Raw genomic sequence first — 15399 nt, 5'->3', positions numbered from 1 at the left:
TAGTAATAATAATAATAATAATAATAATAATAATAATATAATCATGATAATAATAACAAACAACTGAAAATAAAATAAAAATTATCTTTAAATAAGGAAATATTATACACTTTTACTATTTGTTTTAGTCTTTAAATAAGACAAAATGTAATCCTTAAGTTTTATTATTAACATAAGGACATAATTATCTCCTACACGTGAACTGAACTAAGTGAAAAAGATTATTGAGTTTAGATAAAGACACGAGAACTGTAATATGCATTTGAATCTTTAAATTAAAGAAAACAATATTTATATACAATTTAAAATACGTATTAAAGTGAAGATGTGAAAAAAATACATATATTTCAATGTGAAAAAAACCCGTGATAAATAGTATAATGTCGTTTTGTAACCTTTGGAAATATATTAGCATTTAAAAATGTGTTTTGTGTTGTGGACGTAATATAAGAAATTCTCACACCTACTAATTATTAAATTTAATTAGCACTTTCTACAGTTTGATTCACTGTGCATATCCAATAAAACAACACATATATTCTTTACTTTAGTAAATTAACACTTTAGTGGATTAGCCTCTGTATCTCATTATGCGTTATCTAATGTTAATTATTGACTTCGGTGGTGTATTGGACCGGCCATCAGATTGAAGGCCGGCCGGTTGGTACCAAATTTACACCCCTGTGCCAAATCCCAACCAGAGCAAGTTTAACGACGCCGTGGTGAGATGTAAGGCCATAATGTCGACGTTTTTCTCACTAACCACTGACAATTGACCATCAGCCACTGTCCTAGGCAGACACTCTACATAGCTGAGGTGTGTGCCAAGGATAGCGTACCTATACCTTAATTAGATATAAGCACGGAAGTAAATTGAAATGAAATGAATAATCTAAACTTGGTAGTCCGTGTACTCTAAGGTTTTCTTTCCGATAATAGTGATAATGGCGATACTTATTATTACAAACATCTTTAAAACGATTTGTAAATGTGAATACAAATACAGTATACGTGTACGTGTATTGGTATAAAACTGTTTTAATAAACTCTGTTCATAAACATATCTTATGAATGCGGTTTGTTTACAAACCGGAAGTTACGTAAACCAATTCACCAAAGACACCCCTTGGACTCATCTAAATTACTTCATATGTTATATCCAATATATATCTTATAAACAAGAAACGGTTTGTAATCAATACCAATACATTAAGCCAAATATATAAAATCTGTCTGAACAGTTTATGTTTATTTTTTAATAAACCAAATATCATAAAATAATATTCAGCAATAGGTCACACAAGTTTATGAATATTAACCCACTAAATGATTTTTTCAAACTGGTTTCGTTACTCTCTCTATACTATGTATTCTTAAGCTGTTCGTTTTCAAAAATAATACACCATATGCTAATTGCAAACAATCGAATACAGAGCCAAAACAGAAGAAAAAATAGTCTATGTTATTTTCATTTTAAAATAAAATATAGCCAGACTAACCAAACGTTAACGCTACCAATACAAAATACAATACGACCAAAAATCGAATATAATGTCAGAACAGGGAAATATTGTAAATGTATATCGCCAGAGTTGGACAACCAAAGGCTATTGACTCCAAGACACCATAAGAAAATTACAAAGAAGTTGAATCAAACTCAGAACAGGAAAAGAACCTATTTCTATTTTATGTTCCAAATAGGGCTCACAAGAAGTAATTCACCGGAAGTTATTAATACCAATACGTCATATGACAATGAATCGAACACAAGGTCATACAAAAGGGATTCTATTCTATTTTATTTTCTAAACAGATGACCAGAGGTAATTCACCGGAAGTTGTGAATACCAATATGTAATATGACAAAGAATCGAATACAAAGCCACACGGAAAGAATCCTATGCTGTTTTATTTTCTAAACAGATGACCAGAGGTGATATACCGGAAGTTGTGAATAGCCATATGTCACATGACAAATAATTGAATACAAAGCCACACAGAAAGAATCCTATGCTGTTTTATTTTCTAAACAGATGACCAGAGGTGATACACCGGAAGTTGTGAATAGCAATATGTCACATGACAAATAATTGAATACAAAGCCACACAGAAAGAATCCTATGCTGTTTTATTTTCTAAACAGACGACTAGAGATGCTACACCGGAAGTTGTGAATACCAATACACCATATGGTAACGAATCGAATACAAATACAGAACAGACAAGAGTATTATTTATTTTCCAAATAGATAAAAAGAAGGGTTTTTGAACGACCTACTACAGCACATTCTAAATAGATAAAACCAGATTCTATACACCACAAGTTGTGACATTACAAACAAAATGCCAAGTCATCATAGAAAGGAGTATGTCATTTTCTTTTGAAAAACCGAAGTTGGATACCAATATATCACAAACAATTTTTTTAATCGAGTACAGTGTCAGAAGAGATTAATAGTCCATCTTATTTACGTTTTCAAATAAAAATCGCCAGAGTTTATATACCCAAAACTGTGGGTACCAAGAAAGTATACTATATAAAAAAGAATACCATATAAGACAAAGCAAAAAACTTCTATGTTATTGTCTTTCGAAAGAAACAAAAGTTACGGATACACATTAAACCATACGACACTTATAAAACAAAATCTAATACAGAGTCAGAATGTTTAAATTTTTAAAAATTATTTTCTGTTCTAAACAAAGATAACCTCAATTTATACGCCGTAAACTATGAATATCAGTAAGCCATATTATACAACTCTTATGCCATATTAATTCAGAAAAGTAAAAATACTATGTTATTATCTTTTAAAAAAAATCAAAAGGTCATGGATACCAATACAACATAGGATAATTAACACCTCAAAAATTAAATACAGAATCAGAAAAGAAACGAGTCTATGTTATTTTCTTTCGGAAAACCAAAATGTTGTGGATACAAAATATATCATAGGACAATTACCCCCAAAAATTGAATACAGAATTAGAACAGAAAAGATTCTATGTTATTTTCTTTCGGAAAACCAAAAAGTTGTGGATACGAAATACATCATAGGACAGTTATCCCGGACAAATCGAATACAGAATTAGAACAGAAAAGATTCTATGTTATTTTCTTTTTTAAAAAACAAACAAAAGGTTATAAATACCAAATGCATCATCATACGGCAATTACAAAAAAATATCTGAATAAGATTGAGAAGAGAAACTATATTCTATGGTATTTTCCTTTGGAACTAAATACAAGTGATGAAAATTGCGAAGACATAGATTTGAGAGAGGAGAACGGTAGAATGATCACCTTGCCAATACTGTGAGGCATCCGGTCGCGCTTTCGTACCTGCGTGGAACAACTGCGAAAAATTCGCCTCCGAATCCCACATTAAAAATATATAATCGACGGGAACCGAGCTGATAAGATCGAGAATGAACCACGACTTCATATAGTGTTTGGCGATCAGCTTGGGGTCCAGGATGATTTCATCTGCAAAATCATTCAGGATAATGCCTGAAAGAAAAAAACGTTTTCATACGTCGAATATTTAAAATTGGGGTTAGGTATTATGATGGTGTTTTAGTGTGTCTTTTAGTATGTTTCAGTGTGTGTGTGTGTGTGTGTATATGTATATGTGTATATGTATATGTGTGTGTGTGTGTGTGTGTGTGTGTGTGTGTGTGTGTTAGAGTGTGTGTTTGTGTGTGTGTGTGTACGTGTGCGTATATGTGTGTGTGCGTGTGTGTGTGTGTTAGAGTGTGTGTTTGTATGCGTGTGTGTGTTAGTGTGTCTGTATGTGTGTGTATGTGTGTTTGTGTCTGTATGTGTGTGTGTGTGTGTGTGTGTGTATGTGTGTGTCTGTATGTATGTGTAGGTGTGTGTGTGTCTGTATGTGTGTGTATGCGTGTGTGTGTATGTATGTGTGTACGTGTGTGTGTGTGTGTGTGTGTGTGTGTGCGTGTGTGTGTTTCGTTGTGGGTTTTTTGGGGGGTTTTTTCTATTATACAGGTGGCGTTGTTCTTTTTTTTGTCCTGGTGTTTCTTTTTCTTTTCTTTTTTGTTGTTGTTGTTGTTGTTGTTGTTTTGGTTGTGGTAGTGGTAGTGGTGGTGGGGGGGGGGGGGGGGGGTTGTTCATACGTCGCATATAGAATCAACGATTACTCGAGTACCCGGGCACGGGCCGAGTCTAGCAAGACTCGAGTCCGTTCACAGAACTCGAGTCCGTTCACAGAACTCGAGTACCGTGTAAGAAAGAGCACTGTCATTAATAACCTTTTTTATGTCATTTCGCTTCATGCTTGCCGCCAGTTACATTATAGTGCTATGAAACATGGAGGAAAAAGAAAAACCGAAAGTGTGGAATGCAGTACAATGGCATGATTTGGCATTCATGTTCAGCACTGGAATTAAGATGCATATAATGCTATTTAACTTCATTCCTTAGTCTCATTATCATCTACTGTAAGTATCGGGTACTCGAGTCCAATATGTGTGTGGGTTTTTGTTTTTGTTTTGTTTGTTTTTGTTTTTGTTTTGTTTGTTTTATTTGTTTTTGTTTTTTGCTCTTTTCTTCGGTCGAGGATTGACACCCGTCGGTGGGCCTATTGGGCTATGTCTCGCTCTAGCCAGTGCACCACGACTGGTATATCAGAGGCCGTGGTATGTGTTAGCCTGTCTGTGGGATGGTGCATACAAAAGATCCCTTGCTACTAATGGAACAAATGTAGCGGGTTTCCTCTCTATGACTGCGTCAAAATGATCAGCTCTAGTAGTGTCGTTAAACAAAACAAACGTTTTTCAACACGTTTTATTTACTGTTATATGGCGTCGGACATATGGTTAAGGACCTAACAAATATTGAGAGAGGAAACGTCATGGGCTACTCGTTTCGATTAGCAGCAAGGGATCTTTTATATGCACCATCCCACAGGCAGGATAGTACACACCACGGTATTTGTTACACCATCTGTGGAGCTGTGGCTCTAACGAGAAATAGCCCAATGGGCCCACAGACGGAGATCGATCCTAGATCGATCGCGCATCAGGCAAGCGCTCTACCATTGCGCTAAATGTAATATGGACACATCAAGCTTAAAGGGACATTCCTGAGTTTGTTGCACTCCTTTAAGATGTTATCAACTAACTAAGACTTTTTAACGATCGTAATTACATATCAAATATATTTTTCTGCATAAAATATTAAAGTCTGTATATTAAACGTGTTTCTGATTGTTCTAATATTTGTACTAGGTTAAATTTCACTTTATTTCCAAAGATATAATTTTTTCGTACGTACGAAATTATATGAAGACAAAATCCAGTTTGGGCTTCTTACAAATGTTAAGACGGCCAGAAACACATTGAATATACAGACACTGATATTCTAAATAAGAAAATATATTTAATATGTATGTTTAAGCATAGAAATATTTTATTAGTCGGAAACATCTTACAATGCAGCAAACTCAGGAATGTCCCTTTAACACATCTTCCCCGATAATTATTCGGATATTAGCCAAGCATACGATACATAGTCGCTTCCAGAATGATGGAAACAGGTTATCAGTTATTACAAATCCAAATGTGATTACCACTCTTCAGTTAATGAAGATGCTACATCGTAGGTGTGCGTCTTAGGTATGCCTAATCAAAGATATATATCTGAAACCAAAATTCAGCACTGGTTAGCTCCAACAACAGTGGTGATTTTTACGATAAAACCCCATGTTTTGATCATTTAATGCACGAGTTTCGCGAATTTGAACAAGAAAACTGAAATCTGTAGGCTTTATCTTTTCAAGGGATATTACATTACATTAAAGAACGCACATTTTGTTCTGCATGCAAGATACCTGTATGTTATCAAACTACCAAACGGCTTATTGACGATGCCGGCGGCAGCCATACACCAACTGAATTCCCATTGCTAATAAAATACATCGTTTTAATATATTAAAAAAATAAATGTCAATCAGTGCATATAGGCTTGCCAACTCGCATTAATCTTCTGAACAAAAAGTGTGTATAACTTGGCATTTAAAGTTTTAAAGAATAATTCTTTATCTTAGAAACGAGTACTGTTATTATTGCAGAAATTCGCTCAGACACCTTTTTGTTATAATCTAAAGCTGCGTTTACACTTACACTTCAAACTAGTTTTAACTAAACTGATATTTAACTAAAACAGTTTAAAACGTAAGTGTTAACACTGTCTTTTCACTATATCGGTATAGCCAAGACACTTAGGTATGTGGTTTAGTTAAACTGTTAAAACTAAAACTTTAAACGTAAGTGTGAACGCAAAGTGTTTTTGTTAAAATAGTATAAGACGGCAGTGACAGTGACGTCACAGTTAGAATAAACAGTAAGTATGTTAGGAACGGCCTATTAGAATCATAGTCCATTGTCGTCCTGGCGTCTTGCGCAACTGCGGATAACTACACTTCCGTCTTATACCGGTATAGCTAGTACACGCGTGAACGCTCGTCGTTTCCAACTAGAGGTGTTTTAACTACACTAGTGTAGTTCGTGTGAACACAGCTTAAACAGCTTCAATTTGACTATTTATTGTACATTAACTCGCTATCTCTCTCTATCTCTCTCTCTCTCTCTCTCTCTCTCTCTCTCTCTCTCTCTCTCTCTCTCTCTCTCTCTCTCTCTCTCTCTCTCACACACACACACACACACACACACTCTCCCCACTCTTTCTAGTTCCCTTTATCCGTATTTCTCCTAACTATGGTCCATATATGTAAAAATCCCTCACTTTTACTAACAAGCAAACAATACGCAATAACAGTAGATAATAATAACAAAACAACAATAATGATTACCAAAACTCTTACCTGTTCTAAAATTTATGACGATATCTAGAAAAAAAACAGTATCTGACATACAGTTGAAGACAATCCAGTGCATACTTAGGTCGTCATTGAAAAACGATATTGCTATAGGAAGGATGATCAGATTGGCTATCAGAAGAACTAGCATGAAGAGATCCCAGTAAAACCTGAAAGATAAAGATAAAGTTAAAAGTTTTGCTTAACGACACCACTAGAGCAAAATGATTTATTAAGCATCGGGTTTTGGATGTCAAACATTTGGTGATTGTGACATATACTCTAAGAGGTTAAAGGTTTTTTTTTTGTTTAACAACACCGCTAGAGCACATTTATTTATTAATCATCGGATATTGGATGTCAAACATTTGGTAATTCTGACATATAGTCTTAGAGAGGAAATCCGCTACATTTTTCCATTAGTAGCAATGGATGTTTTATATGCATCATCCCACATACTGGATATCACACACAACGGCATTTGATATACTAGTACCCTGGTTAAAATGATAAATAGCCCATGATAAATAGACCGACCGCGCATTAGGCGAGCGTTTTAACAGTGGGCTAAGTCACGCCCCACCTGACAGATGAAAAAGACACACAAAATATAACAGTGTTATTGGCGATAAACACAACCAGCATGAAAAGGGACCAGATAAATCCTCAAAGATGAAAAAAAAACACCCCACAAAACCTGTAGCGGTAATAGCGATAAAACCCGCCAGCATGTAAGTCGGTTAGATAACTCTTCCTTTAATAATTAACCGGGTTACGGAACATCATGGTATTACAAAGTCATGCTTTCGGGCAGAAGAAAGACTTTACAAAAACATATGGCCTTCATCCGTGTGTTAAGAGTACGAGTTTGTAAGTGCTAATGCGCCTTGCTGGTTTTCGTCAAATGTAGGTTATGAATACTCTGTGTTTTAGCTGGAACATTTTCATAAACTTTAGGATAGGATATTTTACACAGTAATTGGTAGTTTCATTGAATATAAGTTGTTTTCGGGATTATTTCTTTCAGACAATCAAAGCATCCGAGCTTCATAACAATAATTCATGTATATTTTCAGTAGGTCATTTTAAAGGTCATAACAGAAAAACGGTTTCATTGATTGATTGTTATCACATTCATTTAAGATCATATTCCCAAGAGGTAGCCATCATCAACCCTACCCCTCCCCCCCCCCCCCCCCCCCACCCCACCCCCCCACCCCACCCCACAAACAGACTGTGGAAAGGAAAGGAACATTTGTTAGGGTAAAGGCTGGGTGTTTGCTATTATATATTCCATTGGTTTCTATAACTTATGAATTGTTATGTGTATGGGTATATAATGTCCTTAAAAGTGTGTTGAAATTAGGGTACCACAAAAAGGCCAAGTCAGTTCCTTCAAGCCGTTCAGCTACCATCTGACTATTATGCTAATTATTGTTATGACACTCGTAATACTGGGTATATCTAATTTGTACTGATTAAAGAACGTTCAAGAAACCTCTTACAACATATCATATCTAAACCAAAACAGATTAGCAATCTGTCTTAAACATCTCTATCAATGATGCAGATATTATACATCAATTATTGTCCTTGGTCCTGGATACTATGTGCCATGCCCATATCCATTGAAGGTTCAGGCATGCTTACCAAGGGTTCAAGCGCTGACTTCGTTAACTACTGGATCCGTGACAAGCAATACTTATCCTCAATAGCAAGAATATATATTTATATTTCATTTATTGTGGTTTTCACATTTTAATTAATATTCTTATCATATTTGTGTTCTCAAAATTTGATCTACTACCCAATTATTTTGCTATATAGTGTTGTTGGTTTGTCTGGTTGTTTTGTTCATTTAAAAACGTCTGCAATAATCCAACATATGCAGCAAACCGCAATCTAGTTTGAATTTAAACTACATCATAGATAATACACATTATCCTACAGTAAGTTATGTTGTTCGCTGAATTCGATCGACTACCAAATACTATTGTCAGTACTTTATATTGTTTCCTCTATTTAGATATTTCTTCAATAATCCAGCAACAGTTGCAATTAACCTCTATCCACACTACATTTAACGTACATCCAATCGATTGCATATACATGTAACACCATCCTATAAAAAATATTGCTGTTCTTAAAATTCGACCAACTGTTGCCAATGTACTGATTTTCCATGTATAAACGTTTGCCATAATGCAGCAACAGTTGCAATTAACCTCTATCCAAACTGCATTTAAGGCACACCAAATCGATTGCATATATAACATCATCCTATGAAAAAAGGATTGCTGTTCTTAAAATTCGACCGACTGCTCCAAGGTACTGGGGGTTTTTTTCATTTATAAACTTCTGCCATAATCCAGCAACAGTTGCAATTAACCTCATTCCACACTGCATTTATGGCACACCCAATCGATTGCATATAACATCATCCTATAAAAAAACATATTGCTGTTCTTAAAATTCGATCGACAATTGGCAATATACAGTTTTTCCATTTATAAACTTCTGCCATAATCCAGCAACAGATGCAATTAACTGCATCTAAGGCACACCAAATCGATTACATATATAACATCATCCTATAAAACAAATATATTGCTGTTCTTAAAATTCGACCGACTGCTGCCAATACACTGCTTTTCCATTGACAAACATCTGCCATAATCCAGCAACAGTTGCAATTAACCTCATTCCAAACTGCATTTAAGGCACACCCAATCGATTACATATAACATCATCCTACATAAAAAATATATAAATATATTGCTGTTCTTAAAATTCGACCGACTATTGCCAATATACTGAGGGTTTTGGGTTTTTTTTCATTTATAAACTCCTTCCATAATCCAGCAACAGTTGCAATCAAAGCTCGATCCGTTGTGGATTCAGGATGCAGCGGTCGTCATTATATCAAATTGGAATGTGGAACAGCTCTCGGAATTTCAGGAATAGTCTCCAAACCTTTGTTTATAGTTCCGGCGGATTACCAGTTGTCAGATGGTGGCTTCCCCAGTTCATTAAGTGGGCGGTTCAAGTCGCCGGGATAAAGCCGGCCGAATTGATGAGACCCTAACACATCAGGCGGAGTGCAGATTCATTAAATCCCTGACAGCAAGCTCCGCTCTCTCGTGTCGGATATCGTCTCGTTATGGGATCAGATAAATGGATAGGTGTGTGGTTGTCAGATTTGTAGATAAATAAATCATATGACCTTGTATTGTTATTTCCCTATTTGATTAGATGTGATTATCATGTGATTTCGCTTCCTGGAGTTCTATGTATGCTAAAATCTCAACTGATATTATGCAACAGTTTACGTTTGAAGAAAAAAAAAAAGTCTTATTTAAAATGCCTATAAGTGCTCCCAAGAATATTGCTATGTTTCAATTTCATTTGATGTAATGTGATGATCATTTAATTTTGCTTCCTGGAGTTCTATGTATGCTAAAATGTCAACTGATGTTATGCCTCAGTTTAAGTTTGAAGAAATAAAAAAATCTTAAATAAAATGCCAATAAATGATCCAAAAAATATTGCTATTTTTCAATTTCTTTTGATGTAATGTGATGATCATTTAATTTCGTTTCCTTGAGGAGTATGTATGCTAAAATCTCAAATGATATTCCGCCACAGTTTAAGTTTGAAAAATAAAAAATCTTATTCAAAATACCTATAAATGGTCTCAAGAGTATACATGATTTACAACTATTTAATGACAGTAAAACTATACCCCCACCCTCATAATCCCTAAGATGTTTGCAGTCTTTATTATTAATACATTAGGTGTGCTGGTATAGTCTCCATATTAGTAGTATCTAGTGATATTTTCCACGGTATCTTATTTGGTAGAGCGCTGAATGTCTATGCAAAAACCCCAACTAGTTCCAGGGACCTGATCCACAAAGCTCACTTTAACTTGTATTTTCGCATTGCCCTGTGAGACCGGCCTCGGTGGCGCAGTGGTTAAGCCATCAGACTACATGCTGGTAGGTACATGGTTCGCAGCCCGGTACCGGCTCCAACCCAGAGCGAGTTCTTAAGGGCTCAGTGGGTAGGTGTAAGGCCACTACACCCTCTTCTCTCTCACTAACCACTAACCATCTAACAGCTAACCCACTGTCCTGCACTGGACAGACAGCCCAGATAGCAGAGGTGTGTGCCTAGGAAAGCGTGCTTGGGCCTTAATTGGATATAAGGACGAAAAATAAGTTGAAATGAAAAATGCCCTGAGAGATTTGGTAAATTAGGCCTCAGATGTCTTCATTGCATGTCGTTCCAGCTAATGCACCACGACTGGTATATCAGTTCAATTCTTTATTTACTCAGACCATACACATGGTACATGAGGCAATATAATAATATAATATTTACAAAGTGAGCAAGTTACAAACATATACAGATAACATTTGGACAAAAAGAAAAAGAAAGAAAGAAATGTTTTATTTAACGACGCACTCAACACACTTTATTTACGGTTATATGGCGTTAAGGACCACACAGATTTTGAGAGGGAAAACCGCTGTCGCCACTACATGGGCTACTCTTTCCGATTAGCAGCAAGGGATCTTTTATTTGCGCTTCCCACAGGCAGGATAGCACAAACCATGGCCTTTGTTGAACCAGTTATGGATCACTGGTCGGTGCAAGTGGTTTACACCTACCCATTGAGCCTTGCGGAGCACTCACTCAAGGTTTGGAGTCGGTATCTGGATTAAAAATCCCATGCCTCGACTGGGATCCGAACCCAGTACCTACCAGCCTGTAGACCAATGGCCTAACCACGACGCCACCGAGGCCGGTCTTGGAGAACAAAGTATAATAAATAAATAATATAGTAAATACATGTACTCATGTTCATTTCTAGATCACATTCTTGTTAAACCTTGTTTAATGTAATCACATAGTTTTATTAATACATGTTAACTCGGCTTATTAAAAAGTATTTCATTTTGTTGTAACATTTGGCTGTATATAATAATAATTAGATAAATATAGTACTCTAATATCATTTAGTGTTTTACATTCAAATAAGAAGTGAAATTCGTCACCAATACAACCACTATTACATATATTACATAATCTTTCTTCCTTTGGTAAATGAGTCCATCTTCCTATTTCAACGGGTAGTCTGTGGTTAGCAAGTCTAAATCTGGTAAATACAATTCTTCGTTTCAAACGGAGTATGTCATATGGTTCATATGAATGTTCATTTTTAAATAATCTATAAATGATACCTTTTGGTGAGTTTTCTAGAGAACTGTTCCATTCCTGTATATACATATCGCGATAAATTCTTTCAATATTTTGTGCTAAACATTTTCTACTGACATTAATATGAAATTAGTTTAACCAAATATAGCTTAGACCAGCTAGATCTAAAATATTGTTCACTTTACACAACCATCTAGATTTAAAAGTATCATTTTCATACAGGCTGAACAGAAATTTGTATATAATGGCAAACATTGTCTGCGCTTTGCAATCGATATTCCGTTTCCAATAGCTAATAATTCTACTATATATTGTATATTTTACGGGAAATCTCCCGAGCTCACCATATATCATAAAGCTTGGGGTACTGTTTAAAGGTGCTATCCTGTGTGTGGGATGGTGGACATAAAATATCCCTTGATACTAATTAAAGGGAAAATGTAGAGGGTTTCATCTCTAAGACTATATGTCAAAATTATCAAATGTCTGACATCCAGTAGCCGATGATTAATAGATCAATGTGCTCTAGTGGTGTCGTTAAACAAAACACACTTTTAACTTTTCGTCCCTGAATGTTGATTTATCTGTTACATTTACAATCAACGGACAGACTGCTTGTGTTCGGAGAACAGTCATACAAATATACTAAAAGGCAAAAGTTATTATGACATGGATTGTTTGGAGTAATAAATTTGTGAATGGATTTATGGATAAACCAGAGAAAATGTGCATGAAATAGCTCAAAGAAATGCAACCATGCAGTTTGTTGCAGCGATTGCATGCTTTGTAAAAAAAAAGCATGGAATATTCGGGAGAAATCCTGTTCAGTGTTCACCATAACATTCAGTCGCAAATCATTGCCACTCTGTGCAGCCTTCAGAAGTCCAGAAGTCAGAAAAACACCATTGGTGAACTGTTGTATGCATTTTCGTCATGCCACGCCTCAGTGAAAATGACATGTGGCGAGTCATAGGGATGCTTGAATCTGGGACCTCGTAGCGTGACGTCGCACGTCAATTCAACGTCCACAGAAACAACATATGGCACTTATGGCAACGATATCAACAAAACAACCAAGTCAGGGACCGTCCCCGCAGCGGCCGAACACCCGTGACAACCCCTCGCCAAGACACATGGATCCGAAACACGCATCTGCGAAATAGGTTCCAGCCAGCAACCCTCATAGCCCGTACCATCCCTGGCAACAGAGGTGTATCACCAAGGACAGTCCGATGACGTCTATGCATCTACGGCATCCGTGCAAGACGCCCAGACAGAAGGCCATTCCTGACGCCAGAACATCGACGTCGACGTCTCCAGTAGTGCAGATAACACCTGCGATGGACAGCACCTGACTGGAGACGTGTCCTCTTCACTGATGAATCCCGTTTCCTTCTCCACAGATCTGACGGCAGGACACGTGTCTACAGACGTCGAGGTGAACGTTACGTCATGCCATGTGTTCTTGAAGGGGGTCGTTTTGGAGGTGGTGGCGTTATGATATGGGGTGGAATTACAGCCATAGGACGGACCCAGATGGTTGTGATTGAAGGCAATTTGAATGTTGTGAGGTACCGAGATGAAAGTTTGCAAACAACTGTGTTATCGTGTTTGCAACAGAACGGCCCCGGGATGACATTACAACACGATAACGCCAGACCACACATTGCTAGAGTTGTGCAGCAGTATCTGAATCAGAACAATGTAGAGGTGCTACCCTGGCCTGCCAGGTCCCCGAATTTGTCACCAATCGAACATGTCTGGGATGAAATGGAGCGACGCTTGCGTCGTCTTCCAAATCCTCCAACAACACTGCAGGAACTCCGGCTGATTCTTCCTCAGATCTGGAATGGCATTCCAAGGAACCTTCTCCAGCGTTTAGTGGCCTCAATGAGACGACGGTGCCAGGCCTGTATCAATGCTCAAGGTGGACACACTCGCTACTGACTATGTGAACTTCGCTCTGGACCCCCTCTAGTGATGTGGCTCATTTGCATATGGCAGGTGCGCCCTTTTCATGGACTATTGCTGTTTCCATACCTTCGGACATTTCTCTTGCCATGTTATAACGTTTCATACACGGCAGTAAAAACTTATCATCAGTTATCTTTGTCTTTTGTGTCACAATAACTTTTGCCTGTTAGTATAATATACAATCAGAACAATTCAGCTGTCCCGTGATCTACAGCTTCGGGACGCAACTTCATCTACAGTCAAGAATATTTAGTCATGTTTAGTATAAAATGCTCCTATTGGTAGAAGCTACCAGAAATGTCTTTATTAGTCTTTATCTGGTTCGAATCTCTTCAGTGAAAGATGATTTATCTGTTACATCCGGACCTCAAATCCCAATTCACCTCCAATGAACCTGTATCCAATTAGTGACACTGAGCACATATATAGACGGTAATTCCCTCTTGATTGATAATCCTATATCAAATATATCTATCGATTTCTGCATTCTGCTCCAAATCAGTTCATATGTCAAGCGATAGTCACCTAAAGGGTACAAAAATCCAATACATTTGTATATTAATGTCTCACATAGCCTTAGGTGTGTACATCTGTGTACACATTTCCGAACGCTGGGTTCGACCAACCATCCCAACGACAGATGTATCAGAGGCCGTGGTATGTATCTGTGAGAAAGTACATAAAAAAGATCTATTGCTGCAAATGGACAAATATGTTTTTGCAGGGTTCCTCTGAAAAAAAGACTGTGTGTTAGAATTTCTAAATATACATCCAATAGCTGATGATCAGTTAATCAATGAGCTCTAGAGATGTCGTTAAACAAAACAATGTGTGATTTCCAATGGAAGGAAAGAAATGTTGTTGTTTTTTTAACGACGCACTCAACACATTTTATTTACGGTTATATGGCGTTAGACATATGGTTAAGGACCACACAGATATTGAGAGTGGAAACCCACTGTCGCCACTTCATGGGCTACTCTTTTCGATTAGCAGCAAGGGGTCTTTTATATGCACAATCCCACAGATAGGATAGTACATACTACGGCCTTTGTTATACCAGTTGAGGAGCACTGGCTGGAACGAGAAATAACCCAATGGGTCCACCGACGGGAATCGATTCAAGACTGACCGCGCATGAAGCGAGCGCTTTACCACTAGGATACGTCCCGTCCCGGTCACCAATGGCGCGGACGCCAACAACTAAGCTCAGGTTTATGGTATGTAGGTAGTATGTAACTGGTTCGTGTCCCAGGATCTGCTCAAACCCTGAATGGGGAAGGGCATGTTCACTACACGGGTTTTTTCCCCTTAATCAGTTTTGCTTAAAGGGACATTCCTGAGTTTGATGCATTGAAAGATGTTT

The 15399-nt window shown here is 37.0% G+C and overlaps 1 protein-coding gene across 2 annotated transcripts in view; it reads right to left on the bottom strand.

The window, feature by feature from the left end:
* The window catches only part of LOC121382512 (potassium voltage-gated channel subfamily H member 7-like), a 163611-nt gene that overhangs the window by 26989 nt on the left and 121223 nt on the right, over positions 1–15399 (bottom strand). For both annotated transcript variants that reach the window (XM_041511983.1, XM_041511984.1), the window contains exons 3-4: positions 6843–7006; positions 3344–3511 (exon numbers count right to left, since the gene is read on the bottom strand). In XM_041511983.1, the coding sequence (XP_041367917.1) occupies positions 3344–3511; positions 6843–7006 (332 nt within the window). The remainder of the gene's footprint in view (positions 1–3343; positions 3512–6842; positions 7007–15399) is intronic.

The sequence above is a fragment of the Gigantopelta aegis genome, chromosome 2 (assembly GCF_016097555.1).
Source record: "Gigantopelta aegis isolate Gae_Host chromosome 2, Gae_host_genome, whole genome shotgun sequence".
NCBI lineage: Eukaryota > Metazoa > Mollusca > Gastropoda > Neomphalida > Peltospiridae > Gigantopelta > Gigantopelta aegis.
Note: the sequence above shows the minus strand (reverse complement) of the source record. Positions and strands in the feature narration are given on the sequence as shown.